General features: G+C 51.4%; 1 protein-coding gene across 2 annotated transcripts in view; it reads right to left on the bottom strand.

Annotated features, from left to right (window-relative positions):
• Positions 1–7,689: 7,689 nt before the first annotated feature.
• The window catches only part of Ralgps1 (Ral GEF with PH domain and SH3 binding motif 1), a 204,777-nt gene continuing 194,202 nt past the window's right edge, over positions 7,690–18,264 (bottom strand). For both annotated transcript variants that reach the window (XM_013021443.1, XM_013021444.1), the window contains 5 exons: positions 17,313–17,418; positions 15,292–15,384; positions 15,026–15,131; positions 12,785–12,876; positions 7,690–9,074 (listed from right to left, as the gene is read on the bottom strand). In XM_013021443.1, coding sequence (XP_012876897.1) covers positions 9,045–9,074; positions 12,785–12,876; positions 15,026–15,131; positions 15,292–15,384; positions 17,313–17,418 — 427 coding nt within the window. In that variant the 3' untranslated portion in view covers positions 7,690–9,044. The remainder of the gene's footprint in view (positions 9,075–12,784; positions 12,877–15,025; positions 15,132–15,291; positions 15,385–17,312; positions 17,419–18,264) is intronic.

Below are 18,264 nucleotides of genomic sequence, written 5' to 3'. Positions count from 1 at the left end.
GAGAAGCTGGGTGCTGGTACTCATAAATGTAATCCTAGTTACCTAGGAGGCTAGGATCTGAAGGTGGTGGTTCAAAGCCAGCCTGGACAATCCAAGAGACTCTTATTTCCAATTAGCCAGCAAAAAGCAGGAAATGGAGGTATGGCTCAAGTAGTAGAGCACCATTCTTGAGTGAAAAAGCTAAGCAAGAGTAAGAGGCCCTTAGTTCAAGCCCAGCACAAGTTCCAGCCATGGGGTTTGAACTCTGGACCTGGGCACTGTCACTCAGTTCTTCAGCTCAAGGCTAGCGCTCTACCACATGAGCCACAGTGAGACTTCCGGCTTTTTCTGTTTATATGGTGCTGAGGAAATGAACCCAGAGCCTCATGCACATGAGGCAAGCACTCTACCACTGAGCCACCTTCCCTGCCCACAAAATTTTTTTTAATAAAAGAAAGAAATGTTTAAGGATATGGGAAAATCTTTCTGACATACTAAGCAAAAAAAATCAAGTTAAAATGCAAATATAAATATATGCATCCGTATGAAAGAAAAAGACCAGATGATACATGGAAGGATATTTGTCAACTGAGTTACAATGTCTTCTATGTTTTCAAACTTCCCACTCACCAACACAAATCTGGTAATCCCTATTATCTTGAAGATAACTTCATGGAGAGTCAAATGGGAAGCAAGAAGGCTTTGGAAACTAGAAAGTCATTCTGTCTGCACAAAAGGTCATGAAGACATGGGAGGAAGGTAAGCTGGCACAGTCCACTATAGTAAACATTACTCACTGAAAGCTAAGTACAAGTACACATTCAGTTCCATAGCTGAGCTCACCTCAAGTGATCAGCAGCTACAGGTGCTAATGGTTCCCATACTGGATGGAGTAGATTGCAAGTTTCCATCATGGCAGTAAGTTCTGTGGGACAGTGCTCCCCTAAACCTTCTACTTCAGGCCTACTTCAGGGATCTAGCTGTGGGCTCTGTTCAATCTTACCTCCTAGTATACCTTTTCTTATCTGTCCTGCTCCAGCCGCAATCGTGAGTAAGCCCCATGAGAACAGAGCCAGAATATTCTGATGTGGTTCTTTCAGGCTAGTGGAGGAAGGGGAGATGTAGTAGCCAGACTATCACACGCAATGGTTTGTGAACTCCAGAAACTGTTGACCCAGCACACAGCTCAGCCTTCACTGAGGGAAGACTTTTCTGGAGAAGGGGATGGGCACTATTCAAAGAGGAAAGGGTAGAATAGTGTAAGGGAAAAAAAGGGGTGACAGGAGCAAATGCATCCATGAGAAGCAGCTCCGTTTAAAAAAGGAGCCACCAGCCTGCTGGACATTTGTTCATTCCACACACCTTTGTAAAGGCCTTTGATGGGCCAGGCCTGGGATGCTACCAGAATGCCTGTGGTCTCCTGCTCACATCTCATCAGCACTGCTGGAGTACCAAGGCTGGGCAGAGTGCGCCAAGCACGGAGGATGGAGAAGGACCCACTCAGGGGTCTTGATGGGAGTCCTTTGTATCTTAGAAAGTAAACCCTCTTTTCTGCCTCATTGGGCACCAGGGTCCCATGTTCTGGTCCTTCTCCTTGTCCTCACCTCAGACCCCACCCAAGCTGGGGATGATGGAGAGCTCTTCAGGGAGACAGCCTCATGAGGGCCAGGTCTCAGTTTCAGGAGACACTTCCAGTGCCCAGGTAGGCTGTGGGTTCAAGAGGTGTAAGGAAAAGGCAGTGTGTGGGGATGAGGAGGGGCGGGCAGGGGGGAACTCTGGAGCTCTCCAGAGAGGGATAGGTCTATCTGGAAGCAGCGATTACAGGCAGGGCCTGAGGACAGGAGTCCAGCAGGGGGAGGGAGGACACGGTCAGCCCCAAGCCGAGGAGGGTGTGTCCAGGCTGCACACCGCGCTGGACGGGCTTTTCAGGGAAGCGCCACAGGTAACGAGGGTGGGGACTGCAAAGGGGCCCCGGCGACCCCGGGGAGAGGAAAATGTCCGCCAGGAAGAGGGAACCCCGGTGCTCGGCACGGCTGGGGTCCCAGGCGCCGGCGATGGGCGGGACGGAGGCAGCAGGTGTGGAGGCACCTGCGGCGGGAAGATCGGTGGCAGTGGGCGACAGGCGCCAGGAGAAGGGAGCCCCCTCTTCTGCACTTGGGGGCTCCGACCTTGTCCTTGAGCATCTGTTAGAAGCGGGCAGGGAGCCTTCACAGCCCGAGACCCACCCGGGCCGCGGCGTGCCGGGCCTGCCACAGGACTGAGGTCACCGGGAGCCCGACTGCTCGGACCTGCGCCCCCTGCCCTCCCCCTGAGCCCTCCCAGACCGCAAGGCCGCTCTTCCGGGCTCCGCGCCGACCCCCGCCCACCCTCGGCCGCGCCGCACCGGGCCCCGCACGGCGAACCCCCACGTGGCCCGCTCCCCGCTCCCGTTCCCCACCCCCAGGCCGCACCCCTCCCCGGCCGCGGTACCTGGGACTCTCGAAGCTGCACCCCCTGCGCCGCAGCGCCGCCCTCTTCTGCCGCAGGAGCGCAGCGGCCGCCCCGCCGGGCTCCGGCTCCATCGCCCCGGGCGGGGGCTGCGGGCTCGGGCACACTCGGGTGGGCTCGGGCCTCGGCTGGGATCGGCCGGACGCTCGGCTCCCGCGCCGCAGCCCACGCCCCGCCCCGGCCCCTCGCCGGGCCCAGGCCCCGCCCTAACCCCGCCCCGAGCCCCCGCTTAGCCCGCCTCTTCTCCCCTCTGCCCGGTTCAAGCCCCGCCCCGAACTGCAGCCTAACCGACCCTTGGTTCCCCCCCCACCCCGAGGCGGGCCGAGACCACGCCCATTGCCCCGTCCAAGCTCAGCACAGCCACTCTAAGCCCCTCGGCTGGGTCCAGGCTCCGACCCAGCCCGCCTCCAACTCCGCCCACCGATCCCATGCCTATTAACTGACCTGAGGCCCCGCCCCTCCCCACCCCACACCCTAACCCAACCTGCCCCACGCCCCTCAGTCTGCACCAGGCCCTTCCCTGAACTTTGACGTCCTCCTCTGGAACCTCGGGCGGTGCAGCCCCGCGGGGGTCCTGCCTCCACACCTATGCGGAGCCCAGAGGTCCCAAATGCCCACCCCATCTTCAACTTTCTCCCTTCCACGGTCCCACACGTCCCGTTCCTCGCCCTTCACCGAAGATCCAGGCCCTGCTCACCTACCCGGCAGTACGGCGTGCCCGCGCGGCTCCCGCCCTCGAAGCCGGGCTCGCGCTCCCTCAGTGTCGCGGCCCGGCCCCTTCTCACCCGGAGACTCCGGGTCCGTTTCTATCGTGGCACCGCCCTCTCTCGGGGGCGGACCTTCCTACGTCCCGCCCACAGGCGTGGCCCCAATCCTGGAGCTCCGCCTCTTTTCTCCACAACCCGGGCTCTAGACCAGCTCGCATCGGCAATCGAACCCTACAGAGCCCCGCCCCGCCCACACAGAGGCCCCGCCCAGCACGGGCCACGCCCATTCCCTGCCACACCCACACCATCTCTCCTCACCTCTGTCCGCGTGCGCCTGGAGGATGCCCGCCCTCAGCTCCACTGAGAAAGTCCCCAGCTCAGAATGGCGCCCTCCACCAAAGGGGTGTTACAGTCTCCCGGTGGCCGTTTATGGCTCCTGACACAAAGAGGCTGAGGGGCTAGCGTTCTGCAGGCTGGTTGGTTCAGGTTTTATCATTTCCAACTTTGTGACCACGCCCTCTTCCTAAGTCAGAGGCATGGCCTAAGAGCCCGTGAGCACTGACTGCCCTGTGGGCTGGATGCAGGGACCCAGCTAGAAAAGCCGGATCGCTATGCCTGTACTTCGCGAGGAGGTGAGCTGGGGCTACCTTCAGCTAGCAAGGCTTTGTAGCAGCGAGGGAACCCGCATGTGCTCCAGGCTTCTGTACACGAAGAGGATGCACCACTGCAGTTTTGGAAGACCTGGGCGGGAAACCAAGCAGGCCAGAGGGTGAGGGGAGATCCCATGCTTCCTGTGGATCATTTCGATTCAATGACTTTCAGGCCTTGATAGGACCTGGTCTCCCTTGCAATTTCATATTCAGAAAGGGAGAACGAAGGGGATGGCTGGAGACCTGGGGAGCAGCCACAAGAGAGCGACTGAAATGGTGTTTCACTTCTCCTCCCAGGCCCTCTGGAGCCTCCTGGGTTTCTACTAGACGGCTCTTATAAGCCTTCCTTTTTCTCTTAAGTAAGCTAGAGTGGGCTTAAGCCAAACATCCTCCCAAGGTATCATTTCAGACCTAAAGGATATGAGCGACTTGTCAGCTGCCCCCTCCCCAACCAGTACCCCACTGCTGTCTCCCTGATGCTCAGCCTCCAGGTGTCCTGCAATCTCTGAACTGAATCTTCAAATGATCTCTGCCCTCTAAGGCACCCCCAGGTCCCCACTTCCCTCCCCCAAATGCCCACAGTGCTATCCCTATTTCCTTCCGGAGGGAACGGCTCCTATGTTGCTTATGTTCTAGTTACCCTCAGCTGACCTTTGAGCACCCAGTACCTCCTCCATGCCTACATCTGCCACAGCAACTGCCAAGTGAATGTGTGTGACTTTAATAAGTGGAGCAATAGTCATTGGAAAACACATTTAATTTCAAAGTAAACAAAGATGCCTGTACATTAAAGTATTTAATTAGTGAAACAATTATCAGTGTAACAAGCTGAAAAATACAGCAACTTGATACAAGACTGAGGTAACAAAATACTTCACCAAAAATCTAAAGAATCCCACAGAGGGCTGATGTCCAGTGGTTATTGCGGATGAGACAATTCACAAGTTATTAGAGAAAGTCCTTTCACAACTGCATGCAGGGATCTGCTGGAACTAAAAAAAAAAGACATCCCGGGAGAATGCAACAGATTTAACAAGAAACAAACTAAAACGTAGAAATCGATTTTCAACTTACTTGAAAGAATACATAAGAAATTGAAAAACTACTCTCTACGCAACATTTTAAATGCTAAGTGAAAAACCATGCATTTTGGCACAAAATTTATTAAAGATTATACCATACTAATAAATTAATTACTATTATCTCATTACTGAATGGTCACAGTCATTCAGACATGGAGAGAGATTAATGGTTACAAAATGAACAGATCACATTGCTGCTCTGAGTAGGGATTTGGGGCTGCCACGGGAATACACGCATGTGAATGGACTGAAATCCAACTTATAAATTCTCAACACCCAAGAAAACGTAGCTGTCATTCATACTGTATTTGAATTTAGCATTGCAGACAAAAGCCTATGGAGGGAATACTGTGAACACTCGAATCCTTCTCTCTCATTCCTCTGTAGGAGTCCTCTCTATTCTCCCCTGGCTCTGAGCCACCCGGCCTCTAGCTCAATGGCTCCAAGGAGCCCCCCCCCCAACTTCCTGTGATGGAAGACACAGAGCAAGACTGTGTCTCTTAGCCTTTCCAGAAGAACCTGTGTATAGAATTTGAACCTAGGGTGATGGGAGAGGCAGGGTACTGCCCAAGGAGGTGTGTGCAGTTGGGATTATGCTCCTCAGTGCTCTGCTCCATGAGCACAGATTGGGTCTTATTTCCTGTCATATATATCCTGGGCAGAGACTGTCACAAAGGAAGGAAGGAATGGACGGGTGGAAACTGTTATTTCAAAGGGACTCTTGTATTGTTGATATATAACCTGATATATCAACAATTGATGGAAGGCAGGCTGATTAAACTCAGAGGGTCACACAAAAGTTGGGAGGCTATTTATTTATTTATTTTTGGCAGCTGGTGGTTCCAAACATCAGCAACCAGGCTTGGCTTGCACAGTATTTCCTATGTTCATGGACAGCTTTTCATCTGAAAAAATCACATCCTTAAAGATACACCTTTCTTGGGTTTGGGAGGTGGAAATTAGATGAGGAAAGAAATATTGGCCATGTTTGTAAGAAAGAGAAACAGGTTAGAAATCAGTTGGCAAACAACCTCTCCAAGTGTCCACCTCCTTAGCACCTCAATCTGACAGGATGTGGGATGGTGTGGGATGGGGAGGGAGCTGGCCTCTCTACTCTCTCACTGGGCATGTGCAAAACACCCGTTCTAATGCCCCCACCAAACCCATCCTTCACAAAGTATTTCAGTTGCCGGGATGAGCTTGGCAGACCTTGAGTGACAAAACATGTCCAACTAAGAGGGATGATAATGACTCCTTCCAGGGCGAGGAAGGTTGAGTGGTCTACTTTGGGGCCATAACAATGCTACCAGCTACCTACCCATTTGTAGCCAGCATCCTACAACTGTCATGATGGAGTTCCACAATCTGTTTGCTTAAAGAAAATTACAGTCTATGCATGCAAGACATAACACTTTTGATTGTTTCACAGATATTTGTGCAGTACGGACAGTCAAGGAGGGAAACAGCAATGCAGGTTCTCTCCGGGGTGAGAATCCACCCCAGGACTTTCCTCCTCTTGGTTTGTGCCTGGTTCCCTGTCCCAGGTTCACAGGCCTCCCCACCTGCAGCTAGGTGCCAAGCCCAGAAATGCATGGCACTGAACTCACATGCTTGGCCTGAGTCCCTGCCTAGAGCGTAGAGTATCTTTCAGTTCAGTCTCCAGGACTTTTCTGGTGTGTTCCAGGCTCTCTAGTCCTACAGGTGTTTTTGTTTTCATCCACAGAGTCCAAGCCATTTCTTTAAGAGTCCCAAGGTAAGAATGTTTCTGGGAAGGGCTGTGGATCAGTCTTGATTAGTGAGGAGACTAAATACTTTGAAAAGAATTGTGATTGTGCTCTTTATTTCAAAATTAGGCCGAGAATAAAAGACGGTAAAGGATAAGAAAAATCTGTTAAGTGCAGAAAATAAAATGATCTAGTGGGGCATGAAATTCTGGGGCTGTGGGTTTGGTGACTATATTTCATCAGTGAAAAACCAGGAGAGTTTGAAGAGTGGAGAAGCCCAGGAAATAATCAGCCAATGCTCCAGTCTTGTACTTTCATCCAAGCTTTGACATTTTAGAAGTGAGCACACAGGATCTGATCCACATTGCTTAGTGTGACACCGTGGCAGGTTCTGATCAGAGGTGTCTGTAGTGTTTGGTGTTGTCACTCAGCCTCTAGATGCCAATTTGAAGAGTTGTTGGTAGAATCTGGTGCACATATCTGGACCCCTGGTAGGGGCAGTGTACAAGGCAGCTGTGGTCAAGGTCTGATGCCATCCATGAAACCATCTGCAGTTCCTTTTGGCATCAAACAATATGATCTTTGCTCAAAAGGAACATAGCTTCCAGATGCAATAAGGTTCAACCACAAAGTACCACCCCAGTAACAACTACTTGACCAGTTCATTCACATTTTCAGAGAAGTGTCACCACTGGATCAAAAAACCATGTTGGATCCTTGGGTAGTTTTTAAATTGAAGCTTTTGCCACAAAAGTCTTGAGGGTAGTTTGATGCCTGGTCAGAGTGAGCTTTGAAACCACAGTACCAACAAGGACCCAGACATTCTGTCCCTTTCAGAAAATTGTTTATGGATTTCCTTCTCATGTTATGCATATCCAAAATAAAGGAAAGGGAGGGGAATAGAGAGATGCTATGATAATAAAGAATAATCATTTTAGCTGGGCATGGTAGTACATACCTGTAATCCCAAAATTCAGATAGCAGAAGCAGGATGATTGAGAGTTTGAGGCTAGTCGAGGCTATAAAGCAAGACCTTGTCTCAAAAAGAAGGTGGGGGAGGGAAGCAATCATTTTGAATAAAAATGTATTTGTGCAAAATAAGTCACTTTAAGCTATGACACAAAGGTGACAGATAAATGCTGTTGTTTGTGGAAACAGCTCTTAACCAAATGTAAAGATTGAACCCTTTACTCTCTCTCATCACGTGGTTGTCAATTGTGCCCTTGGACTTGGATGATGGAGAACTTGCTGGTGACTGCATTTGGGGCAAGACTGGGGGAGCTTAAGGCCTCAGTGTCACTCAGCTCCTGGCGTGATGAGGAATCCTGGTAGGCCCCCCTTGGCAGTGGAGGCAAAGGGGTGGAATGCTGGGAGCAAGGGCCTGCCTGGCGGGGAGGTTGGCAGCACGTGGTTTCTGTGCACTGGGCACTGTGAGCCCAGCAACCTCCGTGCTGCTTCCAAGGACCTGGACCAAATGCCGCAACTTCCCACGGGGGCACAGTGGGAGCAGGTGGAACAGGAGGGCCCCAGGCTCTGCCAGGAGAGGGCATGGAAGGAAGCATGCCGGCCAGCAGCCAGGTCTCCAGTCCCAAGCCCCACCCTGCCTCTGATGGGTTGACAGCAACACGGCCCAGAAGGGCCCAGAAGGGGCCCTGGGAACAGGCCTTCCAGATGAATAGCACCCATAGGAACAGAAAACAAGACACAATTTAAGGCATTGTTTGTTTACAGTAAAAGAACGCAAGGGACCCTTAACATGGGGGCTCCCGCACTCCTCTGACCTTTCTTGTTGGATGAGGCTGGAACCAAAGGTGAAAGCAGGGCCTCAGAGCAAATGAAGGGTGTGATGTCACAGGTCTAGTGCCAAAATGCATGTTTCTCAAAGAGTTCACACTCGCTTGCACGCACACATGTATGGCACGCACACGCAGGGGACACTTCAGGGGTGTACAAAATCTGAGGCAGCCCTGTGGGCAGACAGCCCCGTGCACTTGGGGTGTAACACACCTTCCTGCAGCTGTCCCCGCCCTCTGGTCCCTCTTGCAGTCTGCACTGTCCACTCCGTGTGCAGCAGGAAGCACAGAGAACCCAACGTGGGCCAAATGCTGTCTATGGCAGAAGCGGCTGGTGGACAGATGAGGCCCAGAGAGGGGCACAGGGTGTGCAGTTCAGGGTCCAACAGCACCCTGCGAGGTGGTGCTGTAAGATGAATCATGACAGTCGCTTGGGATTTTGACGGATGGGTCCCCTACTGGAGAGCCCTCTGGGACTGTGAGGCCACAGGCCGTGTCCCTGGAATCCGGTTAGGAGGCTCCCAGTGTCCTGGCCACAGCCCATGCCCAGGGCAGCTCTTCTCCACCAGGCCCAGTCTAGGCTCCCAGAAGCCTTTGCAGTCACGCCAAGTCCCGCAGAGACTTACTCAAATGACATAAGGTTGGCAGGTACCTGGAAGAGAAAGCTCAGCCTCTTGTTAAAGTTCCAGTCCTTGGGAAAGGACAAGGGTGTTCCCTAAGGGCAGGGACCTGTGGGTCAGACAGGAAGAGGGCCTAGTGATAAAGATGCCTGTCCCTTGTTAATAATGCAGCTGGGTACTGCTCCAAGTACTCCAGTATCCTCCAGTCCTCAACACTGACTCTGGGTTGAGCTGGAAGCACCCTGCTCTGAAGCTGAAGAAACTGAGGCTTAGAGAGGCTACAGACACAGTGTGTGAGAAGCAGCCCACGATCTGACCTCTAGTCTCAAAGCGAAGTGAAAAGCAAACAACTGTGCTTGGGGTAGCAGGAGTGGAGCATGTACCTCCAGAGCCGAAACGAGGAGGGGGAAGGGAAGACATCTGGGGCTGGCGGGGCAAGGCCAGTGGAAGCACAGGGGCAGGAGAAAGTGTGGGGAACACTGTGAACCTGGAGACCTTCCCAAAGCAATGGCTCAGGATGAGATCTCAAGCTCCTTTGCTGGGCGAGGGATTATGAGCACCAAGTTGAACCCCAGATCTCCTCCCAGCACTGCTGTGGGATCCAGATTTGATCACAAGTGATTGACTCATCAAACCATTTTTGTGTCAATTTGGTCAAAATGAATAGATCTTTAAAAATGCATCGCTGTGTCCCCAGAGACCTCTAGAAGAATGTTCTCAGCAGCTTTCTCATGACTGCAAAAGGCAAGACGCCATCCTGGGAGGACTGGCAGGAGGACGAAGAGAAAAGATGAGCACAAAGGAATGAATGACAATCCTGCAGGCCGACACCGATGAATCTGAGGAACATGTTGTAGGAAAAAAAAAAAAAAGCAAGCCACAGGAACCAAAAGATGTGGGCATGGTTCTATTTATAAAAATGTTTCTCTTTTTAAATGCACCCGAGATGATATGTGTTCTAAATTTATAAAGAAGGGCTGGGGTTGGTGCTCAGTAGAACACTTGCCAACCATGTGTGACCTGGGTTTGTGCCTAGCACTGAAATAAAATAAAAACAGAAATAATAAACCAAACCAAACCAAACCAAGTGTAATTAGCATACCCAGAGAGTGGCTATAGGGTGGGGGTGGGGTGGGGTGGTAGTGAGAGCATTAGGAAGAGGGGGGGAGGGGAAGCTCCAAGGACTGGGGTTTCTGTCTTTTGGATAGGAGGTGGTGGGTAGTTGGGTGTTTGTTCTACTGATGTTTGTATTTCACACATATGTTATAAATAAGGTCTAAGTGGATTCAGTGTCAGTACAACAATTTTGAGACACACAAAATAGAAATGGCATCTTAGTCACTGCACGGAGGTTCTCCGTGGGCAGGCATCTCTGGGAAGCCTTCCTCAGGCCGGGAGGACTGGGCTTGGCGGAGGAAACCCTCTACCATTCAGGGCTTTGGTAGTTGCCTGCCTTTTGTTTCAACACAGAGTGGGACTGTTTGGCCAGAAGTAAAATAGAAATGAAAAGGTCCTGTTAAATATCCTTGTGGAGATTCTACATGCACATATCATTTTTTAAAAGGAAATATGCCTTCCCCTAAGTCTGAAAATAGGACAGCAGTACATAAAGCAGCAGAATATCACCACAGGCTGCCACATTTGTATGTAAATCCCATCCAGGAGTCCTTTGGACCAAACGTCAGCTCTGTCACGCAAGTTTGACTTGGTCCCCTGCTGTCTGCTGGGCAGCTGCTGCCACCCTCTGGCTGCTGTCCCACAGATGGACACCTGGTCCCTGTTCAGGGCCTCCTGCCTCTTGCCCTGGCCAAGCGGCTCACCTCAGAACTGTCACTTGGCTCTGGCGCCACCTGGCTTCCTTGTGCACAGGTCTTGGAGCCATCTGTGTGTGTGCAGATGGGCTTCAGTGTGTTGTGCCCTAAGACAGTGGTGCTCAGAGCAAATGGGCAGGGAGCCCAGGTCCAGCTTTTCCTCCCTGAATACCACTAGAGCCCTATTCAAGCCTCTCCCCCTTGCTCCCTTTGAACTGCCTTGAGAAGACAGTGGGTCCAAACTGTTGGCCTTGTGTTGATGGGCAGTGACATCAGCTTCATGTGCAAGCCAGGGTGGGGGGTAGCTCTGTACTACTCTGTAGTAGAGTGCATATTGCCTACCATTCCTGAGGCTCTGGGTCCCGACACGTGTGTGTGTGTGTGTGCGTGTGTGTGTGTGTGTGTGTGTGTGTGTGTGTGTGTGTACCTAGAGAGACAGATGTATTCATAAGCACTCTAAAAATGATAGAATTTTGGTTCTTTTATATATCCTTGTAGAAATTTTACATGCACATATTAAAAAGTACATTAACACAAGCAAGATTGCACCTGCCAATGTGAGTGCCCTTTGCTTTGCTACTTGGGGCAACTTTCAGGGACCTCCCACTGTCTTTCCAATGGCTCTCAGGTGTTACACTGGAGAGATCTGCTGGGCATGGTATTTTCCAGGTGCTTTTCCATCAAAAGCAATGCTTCAGTGAACATTCCTTAACTTACGTCTTGGAGGTCACAGGAGAGTAGCCCTCCACCCCAAGTTCTGTAAGTCAGGAGACTCCAATACACTTTTTGGCGCTCCCTGTGGACAGGAAGCACCTATCTAGGGATAGGAGTACCACTGCCGCCCACCCTGCCAGCAGAAGGAAACTCAGCCTCCCTGCACCTAGCCAGCCAGGCCTGTGCTCCCAGGGTCCCTAGGGGAGTGGAGGCAGGAGAGCTTAGGACAGCAAGGAGAGAAGCAGGAATCTGGAAGCCCTGAGTTAGATCCCAGCTCAACCACTCACTAACTATGGGGCCCTGAACAAGCACCTGCCATTTTCTGAGCCTCAAGATCCTCAGTGAGAACCAGCTCATAGAGACAAGGGAGGATGCTGCTAATAGCTGCATTTTACACTATGGCTGGTGAGAGAGGGGGTAGTAGTGGGGGTGGGTGGGAAGGATCAGATCATGAGTCAGTCTAGCAGCCCAAAGGGAGCCCACATCAACACAACCCTGCCTGGGGAGCAGAGTCACCTCCGCGCCCCCCCCCCCAATTTAAAGCTGCCTGGCACATGGTTGGCCCTCAGTATACCAGCTGCTACTATTATTGTGCAGGTTGGAGAAGGAAGGCTCAGTAGTCACTTTAGGATATTCCTGATATCAGCTTTAGGAAATGACTTAAATAGATCCTGGAGCCTGATCCTTGGGTAACATCACACCTACCACCTCCCGTCCCCAAAGGGGTGTTTCTGTGGCATTTCCTTTGGGAAAGTGGGGTACCAGTGGCTCACATGTACAATCCCAACTACTCAGGAGACTGAGATCTGAGGATCTTGGTTTGAAGCCAGCCTGAGCAAGAAAGTCTATAAGACTCTTATCTCCAATTGAACACCAAAAGGCCTAAAGGGGAAATCTGGCTCAAGTGGTAGGGCACTAGCTGTAAGCACAAAAACTCAGAGACAGTGTCCAGATCCTGAGTTCAAGTACCAGGACTGGTACCAAAAAAAAAAAAGAGATACAGGAACCAGATTCAAAATTCTGGTCTGGAGCCAGGCTTCATTCTAAGCTGAATAAGGAGAGCCTTGTCTCAAGGAGAAATGCTAACCCAGAAAGGCTTTCTGGAGCAGAACTGATGGGCATGGAGGGAAAAAGATAGATGCCCTTTCTCTAGTGATTCTGAGTCCTGGGGGTGGGAGAGGGCATTCAGATGACAGGTGGGATCCGGATGACTTTACCTGAGGCCTGTTGCTTTTACATGCATCATCCAAATGCTTGTGCCACAGTATCGCGTGAAATCGGGAACCAGTCTGAAACTTGTAAACATTGCCTGATGGGAGAGAAAGCACTGGTTAAGAAGATGGCACACAGGAGGATCAGCCTATGATGTAAGAAGGAAAACAGCCTTGGGAGACTAAGGAAGGTGACCCAGGTGAACTGGCAGGGAAGGCAGCTGTCTATGCTCTCTTGGACTATGGCTGAACTGGTGCTCTTACCCAGGCTGTATGTACATGTGCTAGTCCTGGGGCTTCAACTCAGGACCTGGACACTGTCCCTGAGCTAGCACTCTACCACTTGAGCCAGAGCTCCTCTTCAGGCCTTTTGGTGGTTAATTGGAGATAAGAGTCTCATGGAGTTTCCTACCTGGGCTGGCTTTGAATCTCAATCCTCAGATCTCAGTCTCCTGAGTGGGTAGAATTACAGGCATGATTCACTGGCACCTGGCTCCCTTAACCACTGTTTTTCTGGGTATTTGTGGCTTTTAGCTGTCTGGTGAGATCTGAGGACCCTTTCTCAGAAAAATGTTTTAAAATGTGTAAAATAGAATATAAAGTGTTGGGCGCTGGTGGCTCACACCTGTAATCCTAGCTACTCAGGAGGCTGAGATCTGAGGATCGAGGTTCAAATCCAACCAGGGCAGGAAAGCCTGTGAGACTCTTATCTCCAATAAACCACCACAAAACAGGAAGTGGTGCTGTGGCTCAAGTGGTAGAGCACTAGCCTTGAGCTGAAGAGCACAGAGACAACACCCAAGCCCAGAGTTCAAGCCCCACGACAGACCAAAAAAATAAAAATAAAATAAAATATAAAGAAAATCAATACTGCCGAGACCCAGTTATAACGGTCTCTAAAAACAAATGGAATGATGTGTGTGCACATGTATGTATTCATACACCAAAAACCAGATCTAGTCGCAGGTCTGATACAATGCTAATTTCAAGAAGATCACCAGTTCATCAGTGATGTTTTCAGATATCTGCAACCTGTGAAGTAAAACACCTGTGATTTCTCTTTAAGATAAAAAGCACAACTATTTCTCACATGTCTATGATTTGATGTCTATGCTTACAACGGAGGTGAGACACCATTATTTGTCAATGAAAACAAAGACGTAATTTTTTCCCCAGCCAAGTATGCAGATCCTTGAATCCTTCAGTGGACTCTGGCCACCCCTGTGTCTCATTTCCCTCCACTGGGCTCAGGCACTAGGATGGTCTGTAGCCTCCATGGCCACAAGGTCTCCCAATCAAGCTTGTGTGGCCACAGCCTTTTCTTCCTAGTGAAACCTCATCATCCTGGCCCAGGCCACTGGGGAATCATCTCCAGTACTGAGGTACTACCCAGACATCTGTGTGTGCACTTAATCACTCTCTTGTGGAGCAGAGACCTTGGAGGTCAGTGACCTGGTCAGCCCCTAGGCTTCCTGTATACCTTTGTTTCTTTGCTTCTCAGCTGACAGCATAGAACCAGACACTCAAGGAGTGGCCCCTGGCCAGAACCATTATCTGCCTCCTCTGGGAACTGTTTAGAAATGCAGAATCTTGGTCTTCATCCCAGAGCTATAGAATCCAAGCCTGAATTTTAACAAGATTCCCAGGTGAGCTGTCTGTACACAACCCCTGTAAGAAAACATTCCTATGAAGATGAAAGGGTGCTTGGAGATTTTGCAGTCCTGGAGAGAATCCAAGACCCAGGCAATGTTGAGTTTTTGTCCAGTACTTAGGTGACCACAGAAACCAGCCAAGGCCTGCTGTGCATGTCATGAAGAAAGGGTCCTGAGAAGTATGGTGCCAGAACTTCTCCCTCCCATAAAGGAGGAAGAGAAGCAAGACAGACTGGGAAAATTGTAATGCTTGAATGTTACACAGATTCTTCTCTGAGTTGGCCTTGGGCCTGGACACTGCTGATGTCTCTTCGGCCAGGCAAGTAAGGGGCCAAGACTTGGGACTCCTCCAGCCCCCTAGTCCTGCCTCATCCAGCATTGCCATTTATTCCAAGACTGAGGCTACTCCAGGGATGAGAGCCAAAGGCAAGGCCACCAAAGGGTTTCCACAGGTATGAGCCACTGCTTAGGTAGGAGCCATCTGAATATGGCACAAAGGGACAGAGGCAGCCTCGAGTTCCTAATGCTTTAGGGCACACAGTTGGCAGAAGATGAAATAGAGGAGAGCAGCTGTGAGCAGTCTCCTGCTGCCTACCTTTGTCAGGATTATTTAGCTGGAAGATATCTGGGTGCTCGGGATCATCAGGCAGCTGCACCATCCAGCCCACGATGGAGACCTTCTTGCCAGGTGTGGATTTATACTGGAAAAGAACAAGAAACAGTTGGGAGGCCCAATCCTACTCCCTCTACAGGGAGGCGGACTTGGGCCAGGCAAGTGTTCTTCCCACCCTGGTCCCTGCAGTCCCCTCATGTTGCTTCCACTAGAGCAAGTCCAGCATGAGAGCCTCTCCCAGGACTTACGTGTTTTCTGTCTGTGCCCCGCAATGATTTGGCTCCGTAGTAGAGGAGGGTGGAACCCGACAGTATGACCCAGTACCTGGTCCATGAGGCCAGCTGAGGAGGAAGAGGACACAGAGTAAAAGACATAGGGCTGGGCACGATGGCCCATCCTTATCCATGCCATGTGGCCTCCTCTCTTCCTTGGCCTTCCACTGTTCCCTGTGATACCATCTTTACCCAGGACCAAGAGTAGGGGCTTGTCTCCCCCACCCCCCTTTCACTCATTCATATGGCCTTTCCTTTCTTCACCTTGTCAAAGGCAGCACCAGGACCTAGATTATTGCTTGTTCAGGTGACCTGGACCTGAAGGTATCCCAGGAAGAAAAGAATTTTAAATAGACACGTGAGTTGGACCCTGGTAGCTCATAGCTATAATCCTAGCTATTTGGGAGGCTGAGATTAGAAGGATCATGGTTTCAGGTCAGCCCCAGACAGAAAATTCATGAGACTCCAATGCAACAGAGGAAGCTGGGCATGATGGCCAGTCCCTGTCATCTAAGCTATATTGGGAAGCCTGAACTAGACAGATCACAGTTCAGGTGCATGCCTGGGCAGGAATTGAGACCCTATCTCAAAATTAACCAGCAATATAGCTCAGCAGTAGAGCACCTATCCACCAAGTTTAAGAGATCAAATGCTAGTACTGCAAACAACAATATCCACCATAACCAAGCATGTTAAGCCACAGCCTAAAAGCAGTAGGTTGCTCTGGATGAGAGTGAGGGCCAACAGTCACAGCGCCTTCCTGGTAGAAGTGAAAGCCTTCAGGGCCTGGCTGCGCTGTGCTCTTGTGCCGTCTCCAGAGGTCAAGGCCGGGACTCCCTGTTTGGAGTACTTTATTCTAGGGTCTGCGGAGAGTCACTTCAGTGTGGCAAAGGCAAAGGTGAACTTCCAATCTGGGAGGAAGAGGACTGTGCCTCTGCGGGCAGGCTGTCAGCCTCACCACGCAGCCCTTTCCTCCTGTACGGGGATGCACTGCCACCAAAGGAACACCATGGCTTTCAGACCCATCACTATAATCATGGTGTACAGCACACATTCAACATGTGTTGACCTGAAGCAAGTTCATGGAACTTTCCATGTGAAGAACGCTGATATTTTTCAGTCAATCCCATTTTTGTTCCACTAAAAATACTGGACACGACCCACTGAATGGATCCCATCACACACTAGGGAGCTGGCCAGCATTTGGGACAACACTGCCTTGGGGACACTGCTGGCTGTGGCCTTGGAATGACTGGGGTCTGCATTCTGGGTAGCAGAGGCGCTAGGTCTGTATAAGGGGGCAGACACAGAGCCCCACACTGCAGCGGATGCTGTGATACTCTGTGCTAACAGAGGCACGTGGCCAGAGCTGGGATGGAGACTCAGGAGCACCTGAAGGTGGATAGGGCCCTGGGCAGAGGGAGGAATGGCCTCTTCAGCTAACCTTGGGCAGTGGACTGAGGCCAGTGGAACTGGAGCAAGACAGGAGGGGCAGAGACAGGAGTTGGCCAGGAGTTGAGATTTATGTTTATAATCCCAGCTAAGTGGGAGACAGAAACAGAAAAATTGTACTTAAAGTGGGGTTGTGAATTCAGTGACATGCAGGTGTAGCATCAGGCCAGCGGTGGGGATGGTAAGGCTCTGGATTCTTCCTCCCTGAGCTTTCCCTACTTGTGTTGGGAGGCTGCTGGAGGTGAGAGGGGGTCTGATGAGGGAATGCGGCAGGCATGCCCCCGGCTGCTCTGCCTCCTGGAGCTGAGCTACCCTCTTACTCCTAGTTCTTCAAGCTTCGAGTCCTCTGATACCTCTGGCTTGCTTGGAGCCCATGTGCAAGCACTCTGGCCTTCAGGAGGAGGTGCAATTTCACTCCAGTTTAGAAATGTGAAAATAAAGGCCTTCGCCTTCTGTGGCAGGGCCAGTGCTAGATCAGTACTTGGCTAGTCTCTGGACCAGGCCTCTCACTGCTGCCCATGCTAACTGAAGTACATGTAACTTACCGCAGGCTTCCGTCCTTCCTTGAGCAGCGTTTTCCTTCTCAGAGGCCCCTCCATGGTGGGCACAGCTGCTGAGCTCCCCAGGGTACAGGGGCATGGGCCTGTGGGGCTATGGGGAGACTGCTGGTTAGATGTGGCCCTGGAAGGGCTGAGGTCAGGCACCCCCACATAATGTTAGGGGTGTGTCCCCAGGTGCCCCATCGATGATCACCAGGGCCACAGGAGAGCAGGAGAGGCTTCCCACAGCTGAGAGCTTCCATCTCACTTGTCTTTGTAAGGGTGGCAAAGCCCTGGATTTCGTAACGAAGTTTCCTATAATCTGGTGTCTAGTCCTGGCTCCTATCAGGCCTGTCTGTCCCTGAGGAATATGAAGCCACTCCTGATGTTGGCAGGTTTGGAGGAAGAAGAAAAGGCAGAGTGGGTGGGAGGAACAGGGATCCTACACAATGGTTCTCTCTGCGCCCTTTTCTCTGCCTTCCTCTTTCTCCTTCTCCCTTGAGATCAGGTACCACCTTAGGTGCTAAAGTCCAAGTGCATGGCCAGCCCAGCACTAGGCTGCTATGTCTGCCCTCTACACATCCCATAGGGGCCTTGTCCACTGTGCCTTTCCCCAAGCCTGCCAGTGAACACCTCCACTCATCAGCGGCCCCTGCCAGCCACCTGGGCATTTTCTTCTCTTATGCCCAGTCAATTCCGAAGCTGTACTGACTGCAGGTCCCAACCATGGCTGTACATCTTTCACCTCAGGCCTCAGCATCTTCTTCCACATGACTGCCCAGGCTGCTTGCTGTCCCTGCTTCCACTTCTGCTTCCTCCTGTGCCCCCCAGCTGGATGGAGCTCTCCCCACCATCTTCCCAGCCTCATCTCGCACCCCTCTCCTGTCTCTCATTTCTTACAACACAGCCCTTCCTCCCCTCCCAGGATCACAGCTCACAACCTCGTGCTTGCTCTGTC

This window comes from Dipodomys ordii, unplaced genomic scaffold (genome assembly GCF_000151885.1).
Source record: "Dipodomys ordii isolate 6190 unplaced genomic scaffold, Dord_2.0 Scaffold55, whole genome shotgun sequence".
NCBI lineage: Eukaryota > Metazoa > Chordata > Mammalia > Rodentia > Heteromyidae > Dipodomys > Dipodomys ordii.
The sequence above is the reverse complement of the archived record's forward strand: the minus strand, read 5'-3'. Positions and strand labels throughout refer to the sequence as shown.